This window comes from Podarcis tiliguerta (genome assembly GCF_965153285.1).
Source record: "Podarcis tiliguerta genome assembly, chromosome: 2".
Lineage (NCBI taxonomy): Eukaryota > Metazoa > Chordata > Lepidosauria > Squamata > Lacertidae > Podarcis > Podarcis tiliguerta.
Window position 1 is genome coordinate 79857625 of NC_139535.1, and position 24272 is coordinate 79881896.

The 24272-nt window shown below is 45.1% G+C and overlaps 1 protein-coding gene across 7 annotated transcripts in view; it reads right to left on the reverse strand.

Moving 5' to 3' along the window:
- Positions 1 to 21628, reverse strand: part of LOC310673011 (asialoglycoprotein receptor 1-like) — a 28263-nt gene extending 6635 nt beyond the window's left edge. The window contains exons 1-5 of one of the 7 annotated variants that reach the window (XM_083430899.1): positions 21363 to 21628; positions 11570 to 11620; positions 9338 to 9442; positions 4706 to 4828; positions 3204 to 3284 (exon numbers count right to left, since the gene is read on the reverse strand). In XM_083430899.1, coding sequence (XP_083287025.1) covers positions 3204 to 3284; positions 4706 to 4828; positions 9338 to 9442; positions 11570 to 11620; positions 21363 to 21441 — 439 coding nt within the window. In that variant the 5' untranslated portion in view covers positions 21442 to 21628. Of the gene's footprint in view, positions 1 to 3203; positions 3285 to 4705; positions 4829 to 7724; positions 7935 to 9337; positions 9443 to 11569; positions 11621 to 14847; positions 15475 to 21362 lie in introns of those variants that run through there. The other 6 variants (XM_083430898.1, XM_083430902.1, XM_083430901.1 and 3 more) reach the window with 6 other exon arrangements.
- Between the last annotated feature and the right edge of the window lie 2644 nt (positions 21629 to 24272).

The window sequence follows — 24272 nt, forward strand, 5'->3', positions numbered from 1 at the left end:
CAGTACTAAACCATCTAAAACATTTTGCTTTATGCTTGGTTAATGCTGCTGTTGAGGACAGTTGGACCAATCTAAAAGGAATGTACATACATTGTATACAACCAAACAAATGAATATTAGAGGAGCTGTATTTGTCATTGTAAGCTTCAAGAGTCAAAAGATGCTGTCTAGAAATACTACTATGTCTGGCCAATGTCATTAGCCTCCTGGACGACTTGACCGGCTATAACCTGGTATTGCATAGTAACCATAAGCCCTACGGCTGATTATGGTACACAGTGTTCTCTGATTTCTGCAACTTCTCCCCCACCCCCACCCCACAATTCCATGCAGCAAATCCAATTCACTTGTTGGGAGAGGGTTGCCACCTACTGGGAGAGTTATAAGTCCCAATCCATTAGAAAACTGAAGTACGTAATAGTCTCAGAAAAATAAGGGGTATGAGAAAGAACATATAGACTGTAAAAGGGGATGGATGGGAATCAGAAGCAGAGGAAATAAGAGTTTGATGGGAGGATGTGGGGAATTTTATAAGTCATATAGAAATAATTTAGAGGCCACAAAGGAGTAATTGCTCCCCAACAATCAAAACTAAGAAAGGTCCTGAAACTGGATGAGAGGATCCTGAATCTTTTCCTTCCTATTATGATCATGGGGATCTAAGTGATCTTGCAAAGGAGAAAGTCTGTGCTGTGTGAGACTTAGGAAGCTGCCTTTTATCAAGTTACACCATCTATCTCATCCAGTACTGTCTACTCTGACTGACAGCAGCTCTCCAGAGTCTCAACCAGGCAGTGGTTCTAACTGGACATATCAGGAAATGGTAACTGGAGGTACCAGTGACTGAAACTGGGGGCCTTCCACATACAAAATATGAGTTCTTCTACTGAGCTGAAGCCTCAACCCCATGACAGTGTAAAATTATACAATGCTATAAAGATTATTGCTCTTTATACCAGCGTAAATGAGACAGAATTATGGTCTGGTTTTGTGTGCGTTTGTCTGGTGACTCAGGGAGTTTCCTTCTTGCTCTCTGTGAACCTAATTGCAGATTTAATAGAGTTATGTAAACAATGAAACACCTGTGAGAATTTACACTGTACAAATATTGGAAGAAGTGATGTTGGATATCCAAAGCAGCTGCTTAAGAATATGCTCATATTTTAATGTTAAGTAGCTAAATTAATGAGATCGGATTTATGCCGTAGGTCAGCAAAGATGAGATCCTACAATAATATCAAAATTCCCAATTCTGTGTCCACTGACGCTAAAGGAAAATGGAGGCGATGCCTTTGAATACCGGTTGCTGAGGACCATGAACAGGAGAGAGATGTTGCACTCGTTACCTGCTTGTGACCTTCCCAGAGCCACCTGCTTAGCCATTGTGGGAGTCAGGATGCTAAACTAAAGAGATATTTAGTCTGATCCGCTAGGACTCTTCTTATGTTTTTGTGAAACAGCTTTTCCCAGTCACAAACTAAACATAAGCAGGCTTGTAAGGAAATGAATGTGGGGTTTTAAAAATATATTATTATTTGCATTTTATTGTTAATCTGTTGGCAGTCCCTTTTAGCCCCTTCCCTCCTTCCCATTTCTCTCTTACGTGTGTGTGTGTGTGTGTGTGTGTGTGTGTGTGTAGAGGGGGGCAGAGGACTGAAAGGAAAGGAAAGCTAAAGCAAAAACGTATATATCTATGGATAAAAAGCATGTGTCACACATTACACTTCTGATTTGCAGGTGGAACACAATCAGGGTAGTCCAAGTTGCATCTAGATCATCTGATAACCCAATCCCCACACTTCCATTCCCCCCCCCCCCGATTCTAGCACCTCATATATTATTTGGGAGCTGCTTCCAGCCTCTTTCTCCTCTGTGGCCATGCTCAGCTCCGTGCTTGGCCTCCTCAGGAGGTCATTGGACTTGGGGGGAGCCCCCCGCCCAAGAAATTGGGGCCTCTGACCAGTGATGTGGTTTGCTGCAGCAGCAGCTGGAAATACTGTTTAAACATTTTACTAAATGTGGACATTTCCAGCGACTGCAGCAGCAGTGTTCTCCTGCCCATCTATCCCAGAATACATCACTCTGAGGAAGGACTCCCTTGGCCCTTCCTCAGTGAGGCAGGGACGATGTGGTGGCCAAGAGACCTCCAGTGATGCTCTCAGTAAGCAAAAATAAGGGGAGAGGAGGAATGGGGCTTGTGGTGCAATCTCTTGCATCGGTTCTGCTAATCCGTGGCCCTCCAGAAGTTGTTGGATTCCAGTTCCCATTATCCCTGACCATTGACCATGTTGGCTGGGGCTCATGAGAGCTGGAGTCCAACAACACTGTGGGGGAGGCGGGCAAAGATTTGCCACCCCTGTCCCAGAGGAGTTTTACTGCCTGTTTATTATTGTGCTCCAAGAATTATGTTACTGCAACCTCCAACCATAAGATATAGACCACCTTCCTACATGGTGTGGAGCTAACTTTCCAATGTGAGGCACATCCAGGGTGTTGAGGATGAGTGTGTTAAATGTGAGCTATTATTTGAGATTAATATGGGGTCTATTGTGCATTTGGTTACACAAAAGCTAACCAACATAGATGTAAGGGGGGAAAGCCTTGCTCTGACCCAGTTGTGTATACATAAAATCTTGAACCACAATTCTAGGGCTGTACTTATCTGTGGAAACACATGGTGCCTCCTTTGCTTGGGAAGTCCCCTCTTTGTATATGATCTTGCTCATTAAAATTAAGGATTCAATTGAAGTCTTCCCCATAAATGCTAGTGGTGTTCTGTAATTGTGCGACCTTTGCATGAATGGTGTCAAACCCAAGGGACCCTCAGTCTTTTGAGTATAACCATTAATTAAGAGATAATTATTCTCATCCATATAGATATTGGGACCTCCATGAGGGGTCTCTGATTCACATCTGTGAGTTACTTCTGGCAAGAGGATTGCTACTGCCCTAGATTTGGCGGAGCCCCCTGTGCCCAGTGCTCACTCCAACCAGTCTCACAACCAATCCATCTCAGGAGCTTGGAGGTGGGTCTCCTGAAGAACAGCCATGTCAGCGCTTTCCCAAGGTACCTGCTGATACTTGCAAGTTTCCCCTAAGGCTAAGCCCTTTATGTTAAAAGAAATTATATTTCGCCCAGCAGTAAGATAGGATGGCTACAGGTTGAGTGCACACATCATCTAGATGCCATTTGGATTACATACCACAATTCGAATTGCTTGTCGCTTCATCAGAAGGAAGGGCATTGATACTTGAATAGCTTGGGCTGTATCCAGGATCAACGACTATACAGTACAAATTCAGGAGTTTGGGATTAGAAACAGAGAGCACGCCACAGACATACAAAGTCGATAAAACTGCTAATGTGCATGAAAAATGCAGAATCACTCCCTTTTTCCTCACTCCACCATGATGAAATCCACCAACTATTCAACAAGTTAGTAGAGGGACATAGCCATGCATTCCTCTCTTGTGAAATGTGTCAGTTTCAAGCTGAATAGTCAACAATTTTAAAATGAGTCTGTAAGAGCTTGCGGTTAATTTAATGCATTGGCCACATTCTAATTTGGACCCTAAGAAGTTTCACTAAAGTTTCAAACTGTGGGAGCAGGTGGAGCTCCCTCTACATACCATATTGGGCATAGCTCAGTTCTTGAAGGCAGCTCAGTGGGCGGGGGGGGGGGGGAGCTGGTGAAGTTTAAGGGTACTGCTGCACTGTAAGAAGAGGGCCTCAATTTAATGGGGCAGCCTTTGTCCCAATTTTCCAGGAGCTCATGTTTCACACTAGCTGCTTGACAAACAGCAGCTTATGTTGAGTGAAATAAGCCACATTTAGAATTTAGACTCCAGACACTTTTAGAATTGACTATAGTCTATTCAAGTGCCTGGTTCCTCTCCTCCTCCCATTATAATTGTGTGTGAGGGAACAGAGATCTTTAATACAGAAGACAGAAATGAGGAGAAAAAGAATAGCTAAACTCTTAGAGACTCCGCCTTCGGGGGGGGGGGGGAGCAGCATGATACAATGGTCGCACAATTAGACAAAGGCTCTGAATAACTGTTTTGATTTTGTTTGCTTAAAATCGTCCAGGATTTGTAAAAGGAAAGGCTGAGAGAAAGAACAGGAAAGGCTGAGAGAAAGACAATGCTGAATAAATGTATGGAATCCACTGCCACAAGAAGTAAGGATGCTCATTTGTGGCTCATCTGTTGGTGGTTACCATGGAACCTCTATGGCAGGGATGGAGAACCTCCGGTGTCCCTCCTGAAGAGCTTGGACTCCAACACTCAGTGTGCCTGCGGACAGGGATGATGGCAGATGGTGTCTACTAGGGCTGCCATGCGTCCAGGTTTCCCCAGACACATCTGGGAATCACTCAGAAAAAATGGCATCTGGGTGGATTTTTCTGAATCAGCAAAATGTCCGGGAAAGCCTGGCCAATTCAGGAAAAGTCCCAAAATGAAAATAAAAAAGGGGGAAGGGGGGGCTCAAAAACTTTGTCCAGGTTTTCACTATTGAGAATATGGCAACCCTAGAGTCTACCAACTTCTGGCTCTCTGTCCTTGCTCTATGACTCATTTGCTGAGACAGGATCTCTCCAGCCTTTCTAACTGCATAGTTCATAAATATCACAAGCTGAAATGAATGTCTCACCAATAACCATGCATGCTAAAGAAGACTAGAAGACTGAGGTATTTTCCGCACCTTTCTTAGCATCCATGCCTCTTCTGTCTGCCAAAGGTGTTGTCTGACTTACAGGAGTCATTGCAGTCACAACACCCCCATCATCATAATCGTCATCATCATCGTCAAAACTGTTGGGTGAATCTAAAAACAGAAGAACGGTTAACTCTGAAAATGGAAACAAGCCACTCAGATTCGGGGGGGGGGGTTGTGTGCATTATTTAGAGATTATTTGAGTCAAATTAGCAAATCCATTGGGTGGGTCTGAAAAGCTGAGCTTTGAATTTATCAAGGCTTGCCCTTGAATACAATAGTACAATTCCAGCATTTTGCTTTCTTGCTATGCACAGTCTGACTAGGACAGTGGCTCTCAAATGTTTTTCTCTGGGCCACACTTTCAGAGAGAAAATTTGCTCATGCCACACCAATCTTTTTATTGATTAGAAATACATTGGAAACCAAAAAGTAAACAATTCCCAGCAGTGCTTGATTTACATAACAGAATTTGCTCTCATTTTGAACAGATATCTATCCATATTTTGAAAAATAAAATACTATTCCATATTACACAGAAATGTTTACATGTTTCTTTGATTGTCCTTGAATCTTCCTGCCACACTTGCCCTTTCTCCCTTTGAGAACCACTGGACCAGGACCAACTCAAGGCTCTTTGCTGCCCCAAGTGACTCCCACAGAGGATGAAAGAGCTTTGTCCCAGGAACCCTTGCAACGTCAAATTCAGATGCATGCTATCAGAGGTTTCACCGTGACAGCACTTTCACATGGTGTGGTGCTTCCCTGGTGCCTCAAACAAATGGCTGCCTTGCTTGTACAATTGGGCCTTTCCACAGCAATGGGGGGTCCCAAGTTAGACTGTTGCTGTTAAGAATGTTTTTTCTTTAGCAAAGACATTCCATGCCCCTTTATGTGGCTTAGGTCAGAAGGAAAAAGCATATATTTCAGTCAATAACCAGTAGAGAAAATCCTGTTTGTTGGCTTCCTATGGGCACCTGAGCAGTCAGCATGTCTTTGGTCTGATTCAGCAGGCCTCTGATTGTATCCCCTTCTGCTAACTAACACACTTTCCAAGTGATTAGATAAATACAAACATTACACTCCAATACATAAGAAACTGAAGTGGAAAACAGGGTGGGTGAATATGTCAGTTTGGGTTTATCTCAGTTTCTCATTTTCCCAATCTTAAATTGAGTTCACCACATTTCCACATCAGCCTATGTGTGTGGATTTAAAAAAACACACAAAAAAGTCCTCATGAAAATTAATCAGAGTTTTAGTGCACATTTCTCAAAGTATACACATTTACCGTATTTTTCGCCCTATAGGACGCACTTTTTCACCTCCAAAAATGAAGGGGAAATGTGTGTGGGTCCTATGGGGCGAATGCAGGCTTTCCCTGAAGCCTGGAGAGCGAGAGGAGTCGGTGCGCACCGACCCCTCTCGCTCTCCAGGCTTCAGGAGAGCCCCACCGCCAGCCCCACAAACTGGGGGGGAGAAGCCTGACTTGGTTAGAAGGCTGGCGGGCGGGGGGGGAGAAGCCTGCTCCTCCCCGTCGCCAGCCCCGCAAACTCGGGGGACAGCGGGAGAGGCGCGGCGCGCCTTTCCCACTGTCCTCCGAATTGGTTAGAAGGCTGGCGGGGGGAGAAGCCTGCTCCTCCCCGTCGCCAGCCCCGCAAACTCGGGGGACAGCGGGAGAGGCGCGGCGCGCCTTTCCCACTGTCCCCCGACTTGGTTAGAAGGCTGGCGGGGGGAGAAGCCTGCTCCTCCCCGTCGCCAGCCCCGCAAACTCGGGGGACAGCGGGAGAGGCGCGGCGCGCCTTTCCCACTGTCCCCCGACTTGGTTAGAAGGCTGGCGGGGGGAGAAGCCTGCTCCTCCCCGTCGCCAGCCCCGCAAACTCGGGGGACAGCGGGAGAGGCGCAGCGCGCCTTTCCCGCTGTCCCCCGACTTGGTTAGAAGGCTGGCGGAGGGCTTCCCCCTCCTCCAGCCCCGCAAGCTCCCAGAGCGGGGCCAAAGCTGCACACAGCTTCGGCATCGCTCTGGGTCCCGTTCTGGGGGGGACCCAGCGCCTGGGGGGGGGGATTTTTTTCCCTTTATTTCCCCCCCCCCAAAAAAATCTAGGTGCGTCCTATGGGCCAGTGCGTCCTATAGGGCGAAAAATACGGTATGTATGGAATTTCCCCTAATATACACACTTTTGCCTGCAATTCCCCCTGCTGTAATGCATTTTTCGTATGTTATTTTCACTTCTATACATAGTGGCTGGGGAAACCCAGCCAGATGGGTGGTGTGTGTGTGTGTGTGTGTGTGTGTGTGTGTGTGTGTATAATTATTATATATTTTTAAAGGTTTTTGCCTGATTAGCTGCATCCAAAATGAGAAGTGTGAATGCTGAGGGACAGCTGTGTTTTTCAGTTCACATACTGTTTCTTGAATTGCAAATTATAGGTGGAATTCCATGCAGTGCTAAGGTGAACATTCTATCAGGGTGAGGACTTCTGGTTGCGCAACAGAACATTCTCTCCCTCTCCTCCCCCTTTGTGCCCCTTAAATCAGTTGAGGAGTTCCCACAAACTTCTGAGGCAGATTTGGGGAGGGCATGGGGTGCATGCAGGGGGAGGGGGGGAATCCTGTTGCCCAAGCAGAAATCCTCATGGCTGTCCTAGTTCACATTAAAGGCAAACCAAACCAAACTTCTCCCTTACCCTGAAGTACAACCTGCACTAATTTCTAAAATAAAGTATCAAAGCAGTGTTAGAATATACAGAAGCAAATAGAATACCTTATTGCCATACATGGAGAAATGCAATATAGAAAAGGAATTTTCTCTTTAAAGTGCAAAGCATTGGATCACTGCAATTTTTCTTTCGGGCACCGGGAATCCAGGTTTGTGGGGGGATTTTTTTTTTGCAAAGCACATAACATATAACCAAATGCAGGACCAAAGCAGCAATAAAGCACAAAATAAGCAGATTATATTGGAAGTTCATCTGGCAGAAAGTCAGTCATATTGTGGTCACTTACAAAGTGCACCGTCAATTCTTTTCTTCAGCCTAAGGGACACAGTGCCCAAGGCTCGCTTCATTGCTTCAAGTTACGGGCATTTGATCAGCAAAGTGTTTCTCTGACAAAGCAAACTACAACTAGCTTAGGAAGGTGATGGCTGCTGACATCAGCACCAGCAACTAACCAGAAGTAAAAAGATCATTAACTTGGGATTAGAATGTTTATAGAAACGAAGTCCAGTTCTGAAGAAACACAATAAGGTTATTTTAAGACTACCCCTGAGTGGAGTCTAATTGCTGAGTTCACCTAAAATCAAAACATTTGTATTAAACAACTTCAGTGGTAGTCACATGCAACAAATTGTTCAGGCCCTGAAGGTGAGTCAACTTTTTTCTTTCTTTCTTTCTTTCCTTCCTTCCTTTTCTTTTCTTTTCTTTATTTAATGGAATTTACATAGCACTTGATTTAAAAGCAAACAAACATTTGCAAACTCAAAGCAGCTAGCTTGCAAAAAGGATAACACATTGGAATAATAAGTAAAGACAAAAGTTTAAAACAACTATTTAAAACATTCAAACATTATTTAAAAGCAACACTAAACTAAAAGCAGATTAAAACATTTGTCAGCATCCTACATATTTGGGCAGGTTTGCTTTAAAAAACAACAACACGCTTATAGCAGGCACCAAAGAGCGTACAGTGAAGGCACCTCCCTGACGTCAACAGACAAGGAAGTTCCAAAGTGTGGATGTTGCCACACATAAAGATCGAATTCAGACAAATGCAGGATGAATATGATATGGCACCTCTAAAAGGGCCAGTTCCACAAATCTAAGTGGTCAAGTGAGCATATATAAAGTGATCATGCAGATAAACTGGTCCTAAGCTTTATATGCTAATAGTAACACAGTTTGAACTTGTCCCAGCAGCCATTGCAGGTTTCTGAGCAGGGGTGTTATATACTGACAGGGTCTCACTCCTGTCAGCAGTTGTGCTGCAGCACTTGGCGCTAAGCTAACACAGCTTCAGAATCAAGAGCAAGGGAAGCTCCACACAGAGTGTACTGCAGATTGAAGCAATCAATGCACCAACTACTGTGGTCAGACTTTCCCGGACCAGGAACAGCTGTAGCTGTTGTACCAATTGCAGCTGGTAAAAGGCACCTCCAGCCACTGAGGCTTCCTGGGGCTCCAGTGACAAAGCTGGATCCAGGAGGACCCCCAAACTGCAAAAATACAAAACAAGGGGGAGGGCAACCACGTCCAGGGTAGGCTATTAACCAACCCTCCAAATGTCCCTATTTTCTAGCGACATCCCTGATTTAGAGAAGCCATCCCGGTTTCTGAATTGATCCAGGAATGTCCCACTTTTCCTTAGGACGCCCCTATTTTCATTGGAGAAATGCTGGAGGATATGGAGTTATCCGACCCCCAAGCTGTCTGAAGGAAACCCTGTATAGGGAAGTTTTTTAATGTTTAATGTTTTATTATGTTTTAATATACAGTATATTGGAAGCTGCCCAGAATGACTGGGGCAAGCCAGTAAGATGCGTGGGGTATAAATAGTAAAATTATCATTATGGAATGGGATGTCCCTATTTTCATCGGAGAAATGTTGGAGGGCGTGCTCACCCACAGTGCTTCCATCTTTCCAGGATTCAAGCTCAATTTGATTTTCCTCATCAATCTCACCACTGCATCCAGACACAGGTCCAGGGACTGCGCGGCCTCGCTCTACTGGAGAAATTATGGAGAAACAGAGCAGAGTGTCATCAGAATACTGATGCCACCTTGCCCCAAAACTCCTAATGACCGCTCTCAGTAGCTTCATATAGATATTAGATAGCACTGGAGATAGGATAGTGCCCTGTTGCACCCCATGACATTGCCTCCAGGGGGCCGAAAAGCACACTCCCAATGGTACTCTACAGGCTGTGTCCCATTGCAACACAAATATCATTCCCAGAGCCTGTTCATAAGGATATCATGGTCAATAGATGAAGAGGCAGGAGCAAGGTTGTCCTATTCCCTGCAACAGGGCAACCAAGGCCATCTCAGTCCTGTGGCCAGGACTGAACCCAGGCTGGAATGGATCCAAATAATCTGCAGAATCTAAGAGTTCTTACAGCTGCCTCACAACTTGCCTCTACATCAGGCATGGCCAAACTTGGCCCTCTAGCTGTTTTGGGACTACAGTTCCCATCATCCCTGACCACTGGTCCTGTTAGCTAGGGGTGATGAGAGTTGTAGTCCCAAAACAGCTGGAGGGCCAAGTTTGGCCATGCTTGCTCTACATCACCTTCTCCCAAAAGTGGGTATTTGCAACTGGTTGATCCCATCTAAGTGGTCCAAACTTGTTTCTTTAGGAGCAGCTGCACCCCTTCCTCTTTTAAGGCAGCAGGGACCATCCCCTCAAGCAATAAAGCATTAACCCCACTCTGGACCCAACCAGTCAGAACCCCTCTGACAGATTTCATAAGCCAGGAGGGACAGGGGTCCAGAAGACCAGTGGCTAGGGGCATGACCACCAGCACCGTGTCCACATCAGCTGGTTGTGTCAGCTGAAACTGATCCCACACACACATCCTCGATTCTGTCACTGGGTACTTCCAAGAGGAGCTTCAACAAGTGCAGAGGCAAGATCACTCCTAAGTCAAGCGACTTTATCATCAAAGGGTGTTGGATCAGTTTGATCTTTGAATTCTCCAGAGCACTCTGCTAGAATGGAAGCCAGTAAAGTCTGGACCATCCAAAACAACTCTGCCACATGCCATCTTTGCAGGACTCACTGCCACATGGTAGGAACGTTTACGTGCGCTTGTGCCACTTGCTCTCTACCATTCCAAACATGTATAAGCTAAAAGGGTACCAGACTAATCCATTAGTCTGGGGGCTCACAGTGAAAGCCTCCATATTGGAAGACTTGCACTCTTTAACTGAAAGGCTGCATAGGGCAGTGATCACAGGGTCAGTCTAAAGGTGGCGAGGCCAAGGTTCAAATCTACACTCAGCCAGCCCTGTGCAGAGCTTGTCTGAGGCCTGGGATGTGAGTCCCTGGTCAGCTAGGAGGTACGGGCATTCTTGGCATGACAGCATAAGACCAGCAAGCCCCTGGCAGGGCCTCCCTGCCAGCGTAGCCCCCTGAGGCTGAGGGCAAGCATTCCTGGCTGCTCCCCAACCCTCTGCACGGGCCTGCACTCAGAGATGAAGCTCATTGGGTGGTCTGGAACCAGACACTGCCTCTCCATCTAACTTCATAGGACTGTAATGAAATAGCATCAGGTGGGTCTGTGTTGCTGGCCTGGCTTCCCAACACTGCATGTGGCTGCTGTTCACTGAGAGGGCAGAGGGGCAAGGTAGCAGGGAGCTCAGGATGCTGTAGGCGCAGTGGCAGAGCCAATCCGATGCTCCCCATACTGCAGCACTGGCACCAAGATGAGCTCCCCACTGCCTTGCCCCTTCCCTCCCCTTCTTGGCAACATGCAGTGACGCAGTGCATTGGGGAAGCATGCGAGCAATGTAGACCCGCCTGTGCCACTCTGCCAGCTGCTACTGTTATGGGGACAAAGCTGGGGTGCAGAGTAATGGCATACATCAACTTGAGCTCCTTGGCGGAATGCAATAAAATAAATAAAATTGATACACCAAAATACTGAAGAATCGTTAACATATATAATGCATATTTCCACATCACTGGCAGAGAAGCCATGGAAGAGCAAAGAACTCTCATAGATCTGTAAGGCACTGCTAGGAAGAAGCCTGTGTCTCATCTTCTTGGCATACTGAGAACACCGTCACGAGCCTGTCAAGTGCAGAAGCACGACTGAGGCTGAAGAAGAGAAGAAAGGAAACATACTGACTCACCTGGTTTGGGAGGCAGGGGAGGTTTTGCTGGCTTAGCAAGTGTATAAATCCCTGTAGGAAAAAGGGGGGAGGGATAGAAAGCATTCAGGGAACGGATATTTCTTGAAGATGACATCTCCATTGCCTAGGACCCACGTACCTACGGGACTGCCTCTCCTGGTATGCCACACGGAGGTCCACAAATGACAACACTTTGGAGGTCCCAAGTTGCAAGGTGGTTAGATTGGTCTCAACTAGGGCCAGGGCCTTTTCAGTACTCGCCCCGACTTGGTGGAATGCTCTGTCACAAGAGACTAGGGCTCTGCAGGACTTGACATCTTTCCGCACGGCCTGCAAGACAGAGCTGTTCCGCCTGGTCTTTGGTTTGGACTCAGTCTGACCCTTATGTTTCCCTCCCCTTATGGTTTTGATCCATGGGCTACTTTTTAAATGAGGCTGCATTTTAAATTGCATTTTAACCTGTATTTTAAATTGTTCCCCCCCTATTATGTTTTTATTGTAATTTTACTAGCGTTAGCCGCCCTGAGCCCAGCTGAGCGTGGGGTATAAATAAATTTTTTTATTATTATTATTATTATTATTATTATTATTATTATTATTATTGGAATGACACTGGAATCTGAAGGACAGCAAGAAAACAACTGAACCTGGATCAGCCAAAGGAAGTACTGTGATGCCCCTCTTATGACCCCTAGGATCAAGGCCAGATTACGGCAGCTGGGGTCCCTGATAAAGTAAAGGTAAAGGTACCCCTGCCCGTACGGGCCAGTCTTGACAGACTCTAGGGTTGTGCGCCCATCTCACTCAAAGAGGCCGAGGGCCAGCGCTGTCCGAAGACACTTCCGGGTCACGTGGCCAGCGTGACATCGCTGCTCTGGCGAGCCAGAGCCGCACACAGAAACGCCGTTTACCTTCCCGCTAGTAAGCGGTCCCTATTTATCTACTTGCACCCAGGGGTGCTTTTGAACTGCTAGGTTGGCAGGCGCTGGGACCGAACAGCGGGAGCGCACCCCGCCGCGGGGATTCGAACCGGCGACCTTTCGATCGGCAAGCCCTAGGCACTGAGGCTTTAACCCACAGCGCCACCCGCGTCCCTAGGGGTCCCTGATACAGTTCCCCAAATAAAGCCCCCCTCCCCACCCCCGCAGAAAATGCCTGGAGTAGAGAAAACACATCTTATAGGTATCTTAAAGACTAACAATTTTATTATTACATAAGCTTTCATGGACTACAAAAATTATACTCCAAACATGTTCAGTTTCACAACCCTCGGAAAAACACAAACATTTCAGCAACCTTAATAAACAAAACCAAAATATTCTGAGCATGTGCAGTTTCAAATTTAAAACTCATTTCCCATTGTTTTTGCTCCCTTTCTAACTTTTGCTCCCTTCCTGTCACTCTTTATAAAATAACATTAAACATTATGGGGTGTCTGTATTTAAGATCAGTTTTTTTATTTTAAAAAAATTAGTTGTTTTTTCATTGATACTGAACACACATACACAAACCTTTGACTCTTTTTGACAAGAAAGCCAAGGCTGTAGTCCCTTACCCTCTGATGTGGCAAGTAACCCTATTAAACATGAAGAGACTTACTTCTGAGTTGACGGGTAGACCATTGTATAGTAAGTTAACTGTACAGTGGTACCTCAGGTTAAGTACTTAATTCGTTCCAGAGGTCCATTCTTAACCTGAAACTGTTCTTAACCTGAAGCACCACTTTAGCTAATGGGGCCTCCTGCTGCTGCTGTGCTGCCGGAGCACGATTTCTGTTCTTATCCTGAAGTAAAGTTCTTAACCTGAAGCACTATTTCTGGCTCAGTGGAGTGTGTAACCTGAAGCGTATGTAAACCGAGGTACCACTGTACAGTGAATTCTTAATGACCGGGCAACTTATAGTGCAGTTGATTTGGAGAAAATAACTTGTAGAGAGCACATTGTAGCAGAGAAAATCATCAAAGGAAAGAGGCATTGCCTTAAAATAGTGCTTTTTTTCTTAAAAAATGTTTAGGAGTACTCTCATTTTGACTCAAGAAAATCACCATTTTATAGTTTAAATCGGGGAAAATAAATACAGTAAATGGACAAAAGTGCAAAAATTCACAAAAAGTTCAGGGCTATCCCCCCAGAAAAAAGCACTGCCTTAAAATACTGAAAGGAGATCACTCAGAAGGGTGATGCACATTTTGCTTTATAACTTTCCTTCTACTAGGTGTAGAAGCTTACGGTACTTTTTTCCCAAAGAAAGCTCAGAGCATGGGCTGTGGTACAACTGCACTATTTCTAAGGTTGCCATGTGTCCTCTTTTTCCAGGACATGTCCTCTTTTTCATGGGTAGAGTTGTCATAGTGATCCATAGTGAAAAGTTGGCAAATGTGTCCTCTTTTTTTGCTCTTCAAAACCCTCTATTTGCACCATTATAAATCTAGCCATGACCTCATCCACTGCAGGGCCTTTTAGGGGCCCTGTGACAACAGATCGAAATAATATTGATTTGATCTTGAAATAAAATTACAATCAAGCTTTCTTAGTTCATTGGTAACCCACTAGAGTGGGGGGCCCAAAATTTTGACCGCCTAGGGGCCTTCACAGGGTTTAATCCAGCACTGGCCTTATCCCTTCTGGGTACAACCACACTCAGCTGTTGTGGCCGTCCCAGAGCTCCCCTATCCTCATTGCTGTCTCACTCTGCTCCACTGCCACTATCCACCCCCACAAGCAACCCCTGGATAATATATACCCAGGGCTGTATGTATGTGAACTCTGAACAGCGAGATCAGAAGGAAATGAAATGCAGAAAAGTAGAGACTGTAATAATTGCATTAACATAATAATCACCATCTGTACTTTTCTGCATTTCATTTCCTTCTGACCTCACTGTTTAAAATCCACCTTGCAACCATGGTGCATATATATACAGCATATGCCTGCAATTCGGGATAATATTTCATGTATCTGAGGAGATGGGACGGAAGTCAACAAAAGCTTATACCCTGCCCTTTAGCCTAAGGGCTCTCAAAGTGACTTACAAAAATCAGTTCTAAAATGCCATCGGGCTCACAATCGAAAAAGATATGACACACAAGGAAAAGGGAATGGGAGGGAAGAGGGATGTGCAAGCTTAAACATAAGTTCTTACAGTTTATTTGTTAGCCTTTAGGATGACACAAAACTCTATGCTGTAATCCTTTCGAGTAGGTAAACTTTCCCAAAGAAACAGGGAGCAAGCACTGCAACTTCCTGAAATTCAAAGCAGAAAACAAAGGCCCACTCACCCTGCGATGTTGTCATGCCAGAACCTGTGGGGGGAAGTCTTGGGACCCGCTCAGCAGAGCGAGGAGCAGGAGGCCCCCCAAATACAGCAGAGCGATCCATTCATGCCCTTGCCCTGAGACTCGCTGCAGTAGCAGTGCCTGGTGCAGAGGCAAGAGAGCTCAGAACTTTTGAGTCAAAAGGAAGTGAAACTGAAGGGCCTCTAAGGTGCTCCTATTCGGGCAAGGCACAGCAATGGACACCTCAAGTCTCATTTTATCTGGAAGATATTGCAGAAAGCACCTCTTTGGTCTTAGACACAGGAAACATGCAAGGGATGTGTGAAGTGACTTGGGGTGGGGGAGAATTCAAAGCAGAAATTTCTTAATAATTACTCTCAGACATGGGTAGGCAAACTAAGGCCCGGGGGCCAGATCCGGCCCAATCGCCTTCTAAATCCGGCCCACGGACAGTCCAGGAATCAGTGTGTTTTTACATGAGTAGAATGTGTCCTTTTATTTAAAATGCATCTCTGGGTTATTTGTGGGGCATAGGAATTCGTTCATTCCCCCCCCCCCCAAAAAATAGTCTGGCCCCCCACAAGGTCTGAGGGACAGTGGACTGGCCCCCTGCTGAAAAAGTTTGCTGACCCCTGCTGAGAGATAAATATTTGTACACAGGGCCAGAAAGTTGGGTGGTCATGTGTCTTACTTGACAGAGGACAGGCCTGAGTTTGAAGGTGTCCTCTGCTTGAAGGGCTCTCAGGTCCAAGCCCGGTTTAAAGGTAAAATAAGAGCAGGAGGGGGGAGCAGGAGGGGCTTTGAAGGTGACCTTCAGCAATTGGCACCTGGACTACTGGCTAAGCTGCCACACAGGCCAGTCACAGTCTTCCCAACGATGGTAAGAAGTATTGTAAACTATCTAAATTGTAGTAATTATTGCTACATGTTATGTACTGAAGTTCTCTCCCTGGGCCAGCAGGGGGATAATGTAGATAGTTTTCACTCAGGTCCACATATGCAAATAAGGAATTGAAAGTGACGTTCAGTGATTGGATAGTTACAGAAAGTTGTTACTGTTGCTTTGTAGTTGAGCTCTATATAAACAGGTTGGCTGAACCCTTCCGCCCAGTTCTGTTCTGGGCCTGTGAATAAACAAGGGCTGTTTGAAGAATTGCTCTGTCGTCTGATATGTTCACCCACAACTTAACACTACAGATCACTCAATACTCATACTGTACTGTATTTAGCATATGCAAAATTGGTGCAAGTCTGTGTCCTCTTTTTTCTGGTCATGGATTTATTCCTTGTGGGTGATGTGTAAGTGGCTGCCCTCATACCCTCATAGAATTGAGTTGGAAGGAACCATAAGCATCACCTGGTCCAACCCCCTGCAATGCAGGAACCCTTTTGCCCAATGTGGGAATCGAACCGACTGATCAGATAATAAGTCTTTGTGGGTGGTTCTTAAGCATGCATGTCTGGATTAGATTCCACATAAGCTGCTTATGTTCATAGAGACATACACCTTTGTGCTATGAATGGATCCAAAGTCATTTGCATCTTCATGCCACATAAATGCTGTCAACCTCATTATTCCATATGTGCCGATTCATTGAGCTGTACCTCTTAGTACTGGAAGGCTTAAATAGATGATCTTACACTGAAACCCATTCACAGGATTTATAGCCTTAAGTGCCCAGAACACATAGTGATAGAGAGTTGGTACAGCAAAGTGGTTAAGAAACTGAGCTAAGTGAACCAAGAAGCCCCCAATTCAAATATTGTCTCTGCCATTGTCTTACTAGCTAGCCTCAGCCAAGCCATTCGCAGTCCATGTGAAATTGTATTGAAAAAGGGTTGCCATACGTCCGGGAATTCCTGGACATGTCCTCTTTCAGTGGGACTACAAGTCCATCCTGGGGGAATTTTACATTTTAAAGCAAATCTCTAGGATTTTGGTTTGTTGTTTGTTTGTTTTTTTAAAAGTGCACAGGCAACTCTGGCTCGGCGGTAGTAGGTGGGGGGGAGGGCTATAGAATGATTTTCTGCAAAAAGCTCAACAACCTTTTGTGCGTTTGCGCAAAAAAAGATCATCAACTTTTGGGGCGATTGTGCAAAAAAGCTCTTGAAATAGGGTAACCCTAATTGGTGATAGTTTAAGAGCAGACAAATGAAGGACTCAGAGAACACAGAGCAGGAGATTACAACTTCCAGTTGCCCTTGCCAAAGAGAAAAATAAATCAATGTTGCTATTTTTTGAAAAGGGGAAAAGAATACTGAATTCTCTCTCAGTGAAGTTATTTGTGCATTATAAACCACTATTAAAATTTTACTTAGTTGCCTAGACCCAAGGCACAGTGCAATAAGTTTAGGAGAGGTTTAAAAAGATACAGAAACTTGTTTCCCCCAATTAAGTTTATTTCTGTACCTATTTGGTGGAAGCAGCCAACAGAGGAGTGTAGGTGTACTTTGAAGCAAAAATCCCACAGTATTCTGCAAGCAAGAGACCAAGCTTTATTTTATTTTATGTGCAGTACAAAGGAACAGAGTTTTCAGGTTGTGAATGAGAGAGTTAGCACTATTTCGTTCAGGAATTTACATTACCATTAACCTTTATTTCAAAGGGGTATTATTTCAGCAATTATTTCAAGCGCTTTGTCAGCCAGGCTCAACTCACTTGTAAATAAATCCAAATCTCGCTTTCCAAAGGAAAGCAAACCCAGGTAAGCACTGCCCCTGGAACCTCTCATTACTTGGGGAACTGAGAAGCACATAACAATATTTAAGTACCTGCTTCTACATCCGCCAAATTCCTATCACCCCCCCAAAAAAAAAACTGTTCACAGAGAATATGCACATTTGAAGATGTACTTCGTTTATTTTAACAATTTGTAGACAGCTTAAACACAGCCGCCTCTAAGTGGTGTACAAGATATCTTATTAAAATAAGACTAAAAATGAGTTGAAAATGATAAAATCAGAGTTAAAACTACAACAACCTAAAATTTTGGATCTGAGGACAAATCCACCAGAGTCTAGCTTAGGAGTGCAGATGCCTTGCTTCAAATGCACATAGGCAGAGCCCTTTAGCTTGCACTGGCCCAATGGAAAGCATCATTAATTTCAGAGATAAAAGCAAGGACTCACCTGGGATACAGATGCTTCAATGGATGCCTTATTCTGAAAAAAGGACTTTCCTTGGGTGAGGACAGAATGTAAGTAACTACCACACATGTGAGTACAGACTAGAAGTTACACTGGCATTTTATTTAGTTCTGCAACTTTGCTGGGCATTCCCCTTATCCTTCCCTATCTTGATTTAAAACAAAAAACAAACTTCCTTTAAGTATGATAATTGGACACGATGGTTTGTGTTGCTATTGTATGGGTCATGGGGTTGTGGTGGGCACTGATTTATGGAGGCTGCAGTACTTTCCTCTTAGGTCTCCTGTAAGAATAGAGAAAAAACTAGTAAAATCCTGAGATGTTCTTAGTTGCCACTCAAAAACAGTAGTGCAGGGACCAGAGTCTGAAAGACCAGAGGAGAGCAGATGGAAGCTTGATCATGCCAATGTTGGGAAGTAGCAGAGCAAGGTATAGAAATCTGTTTTAATATTAATTAACCAACTGTAGGATTAGCTGTGAGTTTTCCATGTTAATTTTACAACATGCAAAAGTATTTTTTTCCTTCAAAGAAACCCTAATTATTCCATCACTACGTGTTCCTGGGTAAGCTTCTTAGTTTTGTAATGATATAAATAATATTTCCTCCTGCATTTTCTATGCATATCTCGTCTTATAGAGCTTTGATGTAGCTTGCATTTGATTGCTTCTTTCTAAGGCTTCTATTCTTCCAGCTGTAAAAGCTGCTCAGTTCAGTTCTTAATTTTTTTGTAGCTTTATGTGTGCTTTTATTTCTATTGCACCATATTGTTTTGTCCCACCCTACCCCCTTTCCTGAGCCGTGCAAAGTTCAGGCAAGGTGGCCACTTACACATCACCCTAAAAGAGGAAGTGCAGCAACACCCAATAAAGAGAATGAAATAAAGAGAAGAGATTTGCATAAAATGTACATGTGCCAATTCATACACGTAGGTGCACATTTAGAAAGAATTGCTATAATTTAAATAGAAATGCAATAATCTAGTCATTGCGAGAAAGACTGTGGGACCCAGTGGCCTGTGTGCCTGCTCTCCAGTGAGCAAGGGCCCTCCCTACTCTACCTGCTCCAAGGTATTTATCTTTAAACTGGACTTGGACCAGACAGCCCTCCAAATACAGGACTGCCCTCTGTGAAGTAGGGCACATGCCGACTGTAAGTTTAGGACACCTTCACAAAGACAGTTTCTTGTGATCTGGAGAATAGTGGTGCCATAATCCACACACATACAGGGTTGGACCCAAGGTGTTCCTTTTGTGTCCCCTGAACACACCCCCCGTCAGTGCCACCTCTCTATGTCCTCAGTTATCCAGCACAACTTTCCAAATGGCTACAGAGGCAAGGAGGAAAACCTGCTTCCCCTCTCTTCCTTCAGCAGGCACACCCTGTGAGCAGAGTGCTGTTTATGGGAATGCTTGATTCAAGCCGTAAAAGTTAAAGAGAAATAGGAGGAGGCAACAAGTCCAGGCTGTGCTCATCAGAAGGCAGACTTAAGGAAGGCTCCAGAGTCCAATAAACTCAGAGCATGCTATTCAAAGCACAAACAACTCTTTCGCTGGGCCATGTCTGCAGAGCATTTGGCTGACCAAAGAAAAAGGTTGCTTAAGGCTGCAGTTCCAGACACATTTACTTGGGAGCACGCCCCACGGGCCTCTCTAGGGATTATCTCTGATATGAATAGACTTATGCTGTAGCCCACCTGTCAATCAAATGGGCTCGCTCTCATGGCCGATTGGCTGCGAGCCCCTGTGAAGGTGCTCTGGCTGGAATTCAATGTAGCACTAAGGCAACAATTCCATCAGCACAAAACATTATCCGCTCTGTCCTCACTCCTCCAATTCTATTCTAGGAGTTCCCCCAACCCTCTGGAGTATCGTGGGGAGGGAGGAGGGGGGAAAGTCCTATTGCAAAAGCTAAATACTTGTGCTGATGATAGGACGGTTTAGTACCCTCTGTCAGCACCAGTCAGTTTTCAGGCGTGGTTTAGATTAATTTTTCTTCTCCATCTGCAGACATTTCCCCTCTCCCATTGCAGGTGAGAGTTGACTCCAAATCCTGCTTGCAAATGGACTTCGACTGAGTGTGTCTGTCAGGCAAAGACTGTGCCTTGCCAAGCTTCTGACAGCATGCCTTCAAAGGGGGCTTGCTGAAAACCACCTTTGTAAGTGTCAAGAACCAGTTGATTGTAGCCCACTTTGGCCCATACCTGACCTCAGGTGTAAGGAAGGTGGGCATGGGTTAGCAAAAACACCCCAATAGGGAGGCCTACCAGCCTAAATAGGCCCACAGTCTAGAGGTTTCCCATTCCTGCTGCAGGTGAAGGCACAAACCCATCAGAATTACCAGCCAAATTAAGATATGCAAAATTCCTGCACAACTTCCAATATGGTGCTCAGGAGCTCTTTTCAGACATTACAGAATAGCAAAATGAATGGACATTGGGGTGGGGACAGCAGCATAGCAGCAGGCTCCTTCCCCAACTGACAGACCTGCCCTGGCCTTTTATGGGGGTAGACCTTGAACTTGGATTTCTGTTTCTGCCAAACTCTTTAATGAATAAGTCAGTGTGGTACATAGCCAATGCAAAGGCTAAAAGGCTCAACAGATGGACACCATGCCTATACACAAGCTAAGAGATTGATCCACTGAGCAACGTGCCCCTTGCTATTTGAGAAGCAGGGTGGCCACAGTTTTAGCATGGAAAAGTCTTGCGATTAGGTTAAGCAAAGAGGCAGTCCATTGTGTGGGTTGGGCCTGAGCAGTCTAATCACGCCAGTGCTGGCATCTCCTAGGATGTGGAGGAGTAGTCAGTGCCAGCATGGACTCTGATTTGTTGTGCAGCAGCTCCTTCCTGGGTGGCAAGTTGTTGACAGCTGGAGGTGCTGGGGGTGGATTGGTCAGAGGGTGCTGGCTAGGGGTATATCTGCTGACCCACTTGGCTCCTCTCCTGGCTCCGCCTCCTTGGTTCCTAGCCCACTAGCCTTTACCTCTGATTCTGATTGGGTGACAAACACCCAATCCCCCAGGGCCCCACCCCTAGATCCTCAAATCCCAACTCTCCAGGCTCTTCTCCTCTCTCCTCCTGATCCAATCAGCCTCTCCAAGACTCCTCTAAAGGGAGGAGAACAAGAGCTGAAAAAATCTATCCAATGAAATTGTGTGTCTCATGAAAGGCCTGTGTGTTTGTTTTTAAAGTCCCACAGGCACTTGCCACATTTGCCTTGACAGACTAAAAGAGCTATTCTTCTGGAATTTATTCCTTTTAGGGTGAGTAGACCAGATGCTACACATGCAGGAAGAAACCCACCACACAGAGGCTTCCTCATCTGTGCTCTCACTCCTCCTTCCCCAACCCCACAGACCGTTATGACCTTACCTGGCTTTGCCATGGTTCCTTGGGAATTTGACAGTTTGGAAGTTGGCAACCAGTTTCCATATTGCCTCTCCTCGGCCATGCCTTGTGGCTTTAAGGGTTTTGAGGAGGAAGAATGTGGTCAACCCGTCAAATTCCACTCACTAAGCGTCCCACTACTAGGTTCTTTGGCTTCTACCTCTAGTTTCACTTCTCCCTTTTAGAGGAGGTGCCCTGAGTACCACTATGCAAATAGTCGCTGGATTACTCAGAAGACCATGGCATGAAAGTCCAGCAGCAGGTACAACAAACATGAAGGGAATGATTGTAGTCACACTACACTAAGGTCACTGGAGCTGAATCTTGATCGGCCTACTGTAGATCTCTAGTGATGACGCCGGATGTAGTTTATCTACGGCAGTGTACATGCTATGCCTTTAAAACACATTCAAAGGTTATTTCCCAACTCAAATAATTCTGGGCACTCCAGTTCCTTAAGGGTTGCTGGGATCTGTAACTCTGTGGGGGGTCAACTACAGTGCCCAGAATTCATTGAGGGGGAAAGGTGCTTTGAATGTTCTTCAAAGGTATAGTGTGTAAGCAGTCTAATTTAGGGTTGAGGAACCTCAGGCCCAGATGCTGAATGTAACCCTCCAAATCTCTCTATCCAGCCTGTGGGACTCTAGTCAGGTCATGCTCCCCCACCATCACCCTCAATTATTTTAGCTGGCTGGAATGTGCCTTGAACAGTGATAATACATCTTGCTTGCCTAGATGGAGGTTGCTGTGAGGATAAAATAGGGGGTAGTGGAGAGAACCTTGAGTGCATGGGGGTAGCCAAGGGGCGGCAGCTGCCACCCCCCAGATCAAATAAAACAATAGAAATACTTAACTTACTGACCAAGTAAGGTCAAGTCGGTCCTGCCCTAACAAAAATCCTGGCTACGCCTTTGCTTGAGGGCCTTTGAGGAAAGATAGGATATTAAAATGAAGCCCCAGTCCCAAAACCCTGCCAGAAAACTCACACTGGTTTCTAACTGGATGTGTGCAGCTGTTCCAGAGCAAAGGCAATAAATGCTACCCCATTACGGTTTCCCTCCATCTTCTGCTCAACAGTGGTAGTTTGATTTGATGATTGCCTTCTTCATATGTTGTTAGGTTTGTATCTTATACAGATTCTGGTTTTGAAAAAATCTGATCTGTTGGAAGCCACCTTGAGTGCTTCCCAAAAAGTAGTCTCTACTTTTCTTCCATGTAAGTCAGGCAAATCTATCTCTACTCTCTGATTTGTACTGGGCAAAGGAAAAGAGCTCTACCATGGCACCAGAAGTTGCTTGTGGACAAATATATGAGATGCCATGCTTCAGCACACACTACCTCTTGGTTTTCAACATCTCCCTCCATAACTCTGTGGGATTGGAACATGGGATTTAATCCAACAGTCACTGTATGAGCAGAATGCCTCCTAATTATACAATGGGAACTTCCCCTTCCCTTCCCTTCCCTTCCCTTCCCTTCCCTTCCCTTCCCCACCCCAAATCTGCTTGTGGAAGGTGAGAGCAGGGTGTACAGGTGCAGGAGAGGGAGGAGTAGCAATTACTTTGTTAGATGCAATCCATGCTCTTCTTTGTCACCAGAGAGCTCAAAAATTCCCTGTGCCTCATTATCTTGGGTGGGATCAACTTCCTAGTCCTGCTAGTGGAAGCCCATGCAAGGATGTCTCCTCCCTCTACATCCCCCCAAATAGCCTGTGGAGCAGGAAACTCAGAACAGCCCACAGGGGAGGAGAGAGGGGACTGTTCCATCTGGCAAGCTGAGAAGCTTACACTGGTGGAACAATTGCCATAGTGCTGCATTGAATTCCCTTGTTACAACCATGGCCTTGCAGATGCTTTTGATTTCACCTTGCACTTGATGCTTCAAGGCATTAGTCTGATCCATGCTTCCCTGGATAAATTTCAGTGGTTCGCAGACCTTATATTTGATTGATTACAAAGTGATTGATTTGTTAAGTTGTGGGTGAACATATCAGACGACACAGCGATTCTTCAAACAGCTCTTGCTTATTCACAGGCCAGAACAGAACTGAAATGAAGGGTTCAGCCAGCCTGCTTATATAGAGTTCCACTACAACTGTAACCACTTTCTGTAACTATCCAATCATTGAACGTCACTTTCAATCCCTTATTTGCGTATGTGGACCCAAGTGAAAACTATCTACAGTATCCCCCTGCTGGCCAAGGGTGAGAACTTCAGTACATAAAATGACTGTTTAATTTCTATACTGCTTAATATATTTTTAAAAATCTCTAAGTGGTGAACAAAATCTGATATTGGCTTGAGACCCTTCTTGCATGAATAAGGCTCATATGGATTGGTAGATTTTTTTATTAGAATCATTGTTGGCAGGCAGTAATAGAAAGTACCGCAAAGCAATTGTAACAGAAAAGCACTTATGCTTAGGAATTTAAAATATTTTTGGGGAAGCCATGGGTTCATACACCAATAAGATAACTTCCACCAGACAGTACTTTTAACTAAACAGTCACAATTTGATGCAATGCTAATTTTCCACCAATAAACATGTGATGTTCATTCTTGGAGTGATTCCCTAATTCTCAGTTAGTTTCTTTTCACCAACACACACACACCTATTTTGCTAACATAGCAAACAATGATTCAGCACAGAAAAACACTTTTACTACTCTTCTTGAGCTTGGCTGTTGGTAACAGGTGTGGGCCATGCCCGTGCTGGGGCCACAGTATTTAATTTGCAAATGTTGTGGGTAAGCAATGGTCAATAATAGTCCTTTGGTGAATGAGGTTGCTACTAAAGTGTATTGACTGCCACATACCCTGTGCAGACCCGTGCTGCAGAATCACTTTCTGCTGCTATTAAGGTCTTTCTGTGGTTTTGAAGCCGGATGTATTGTT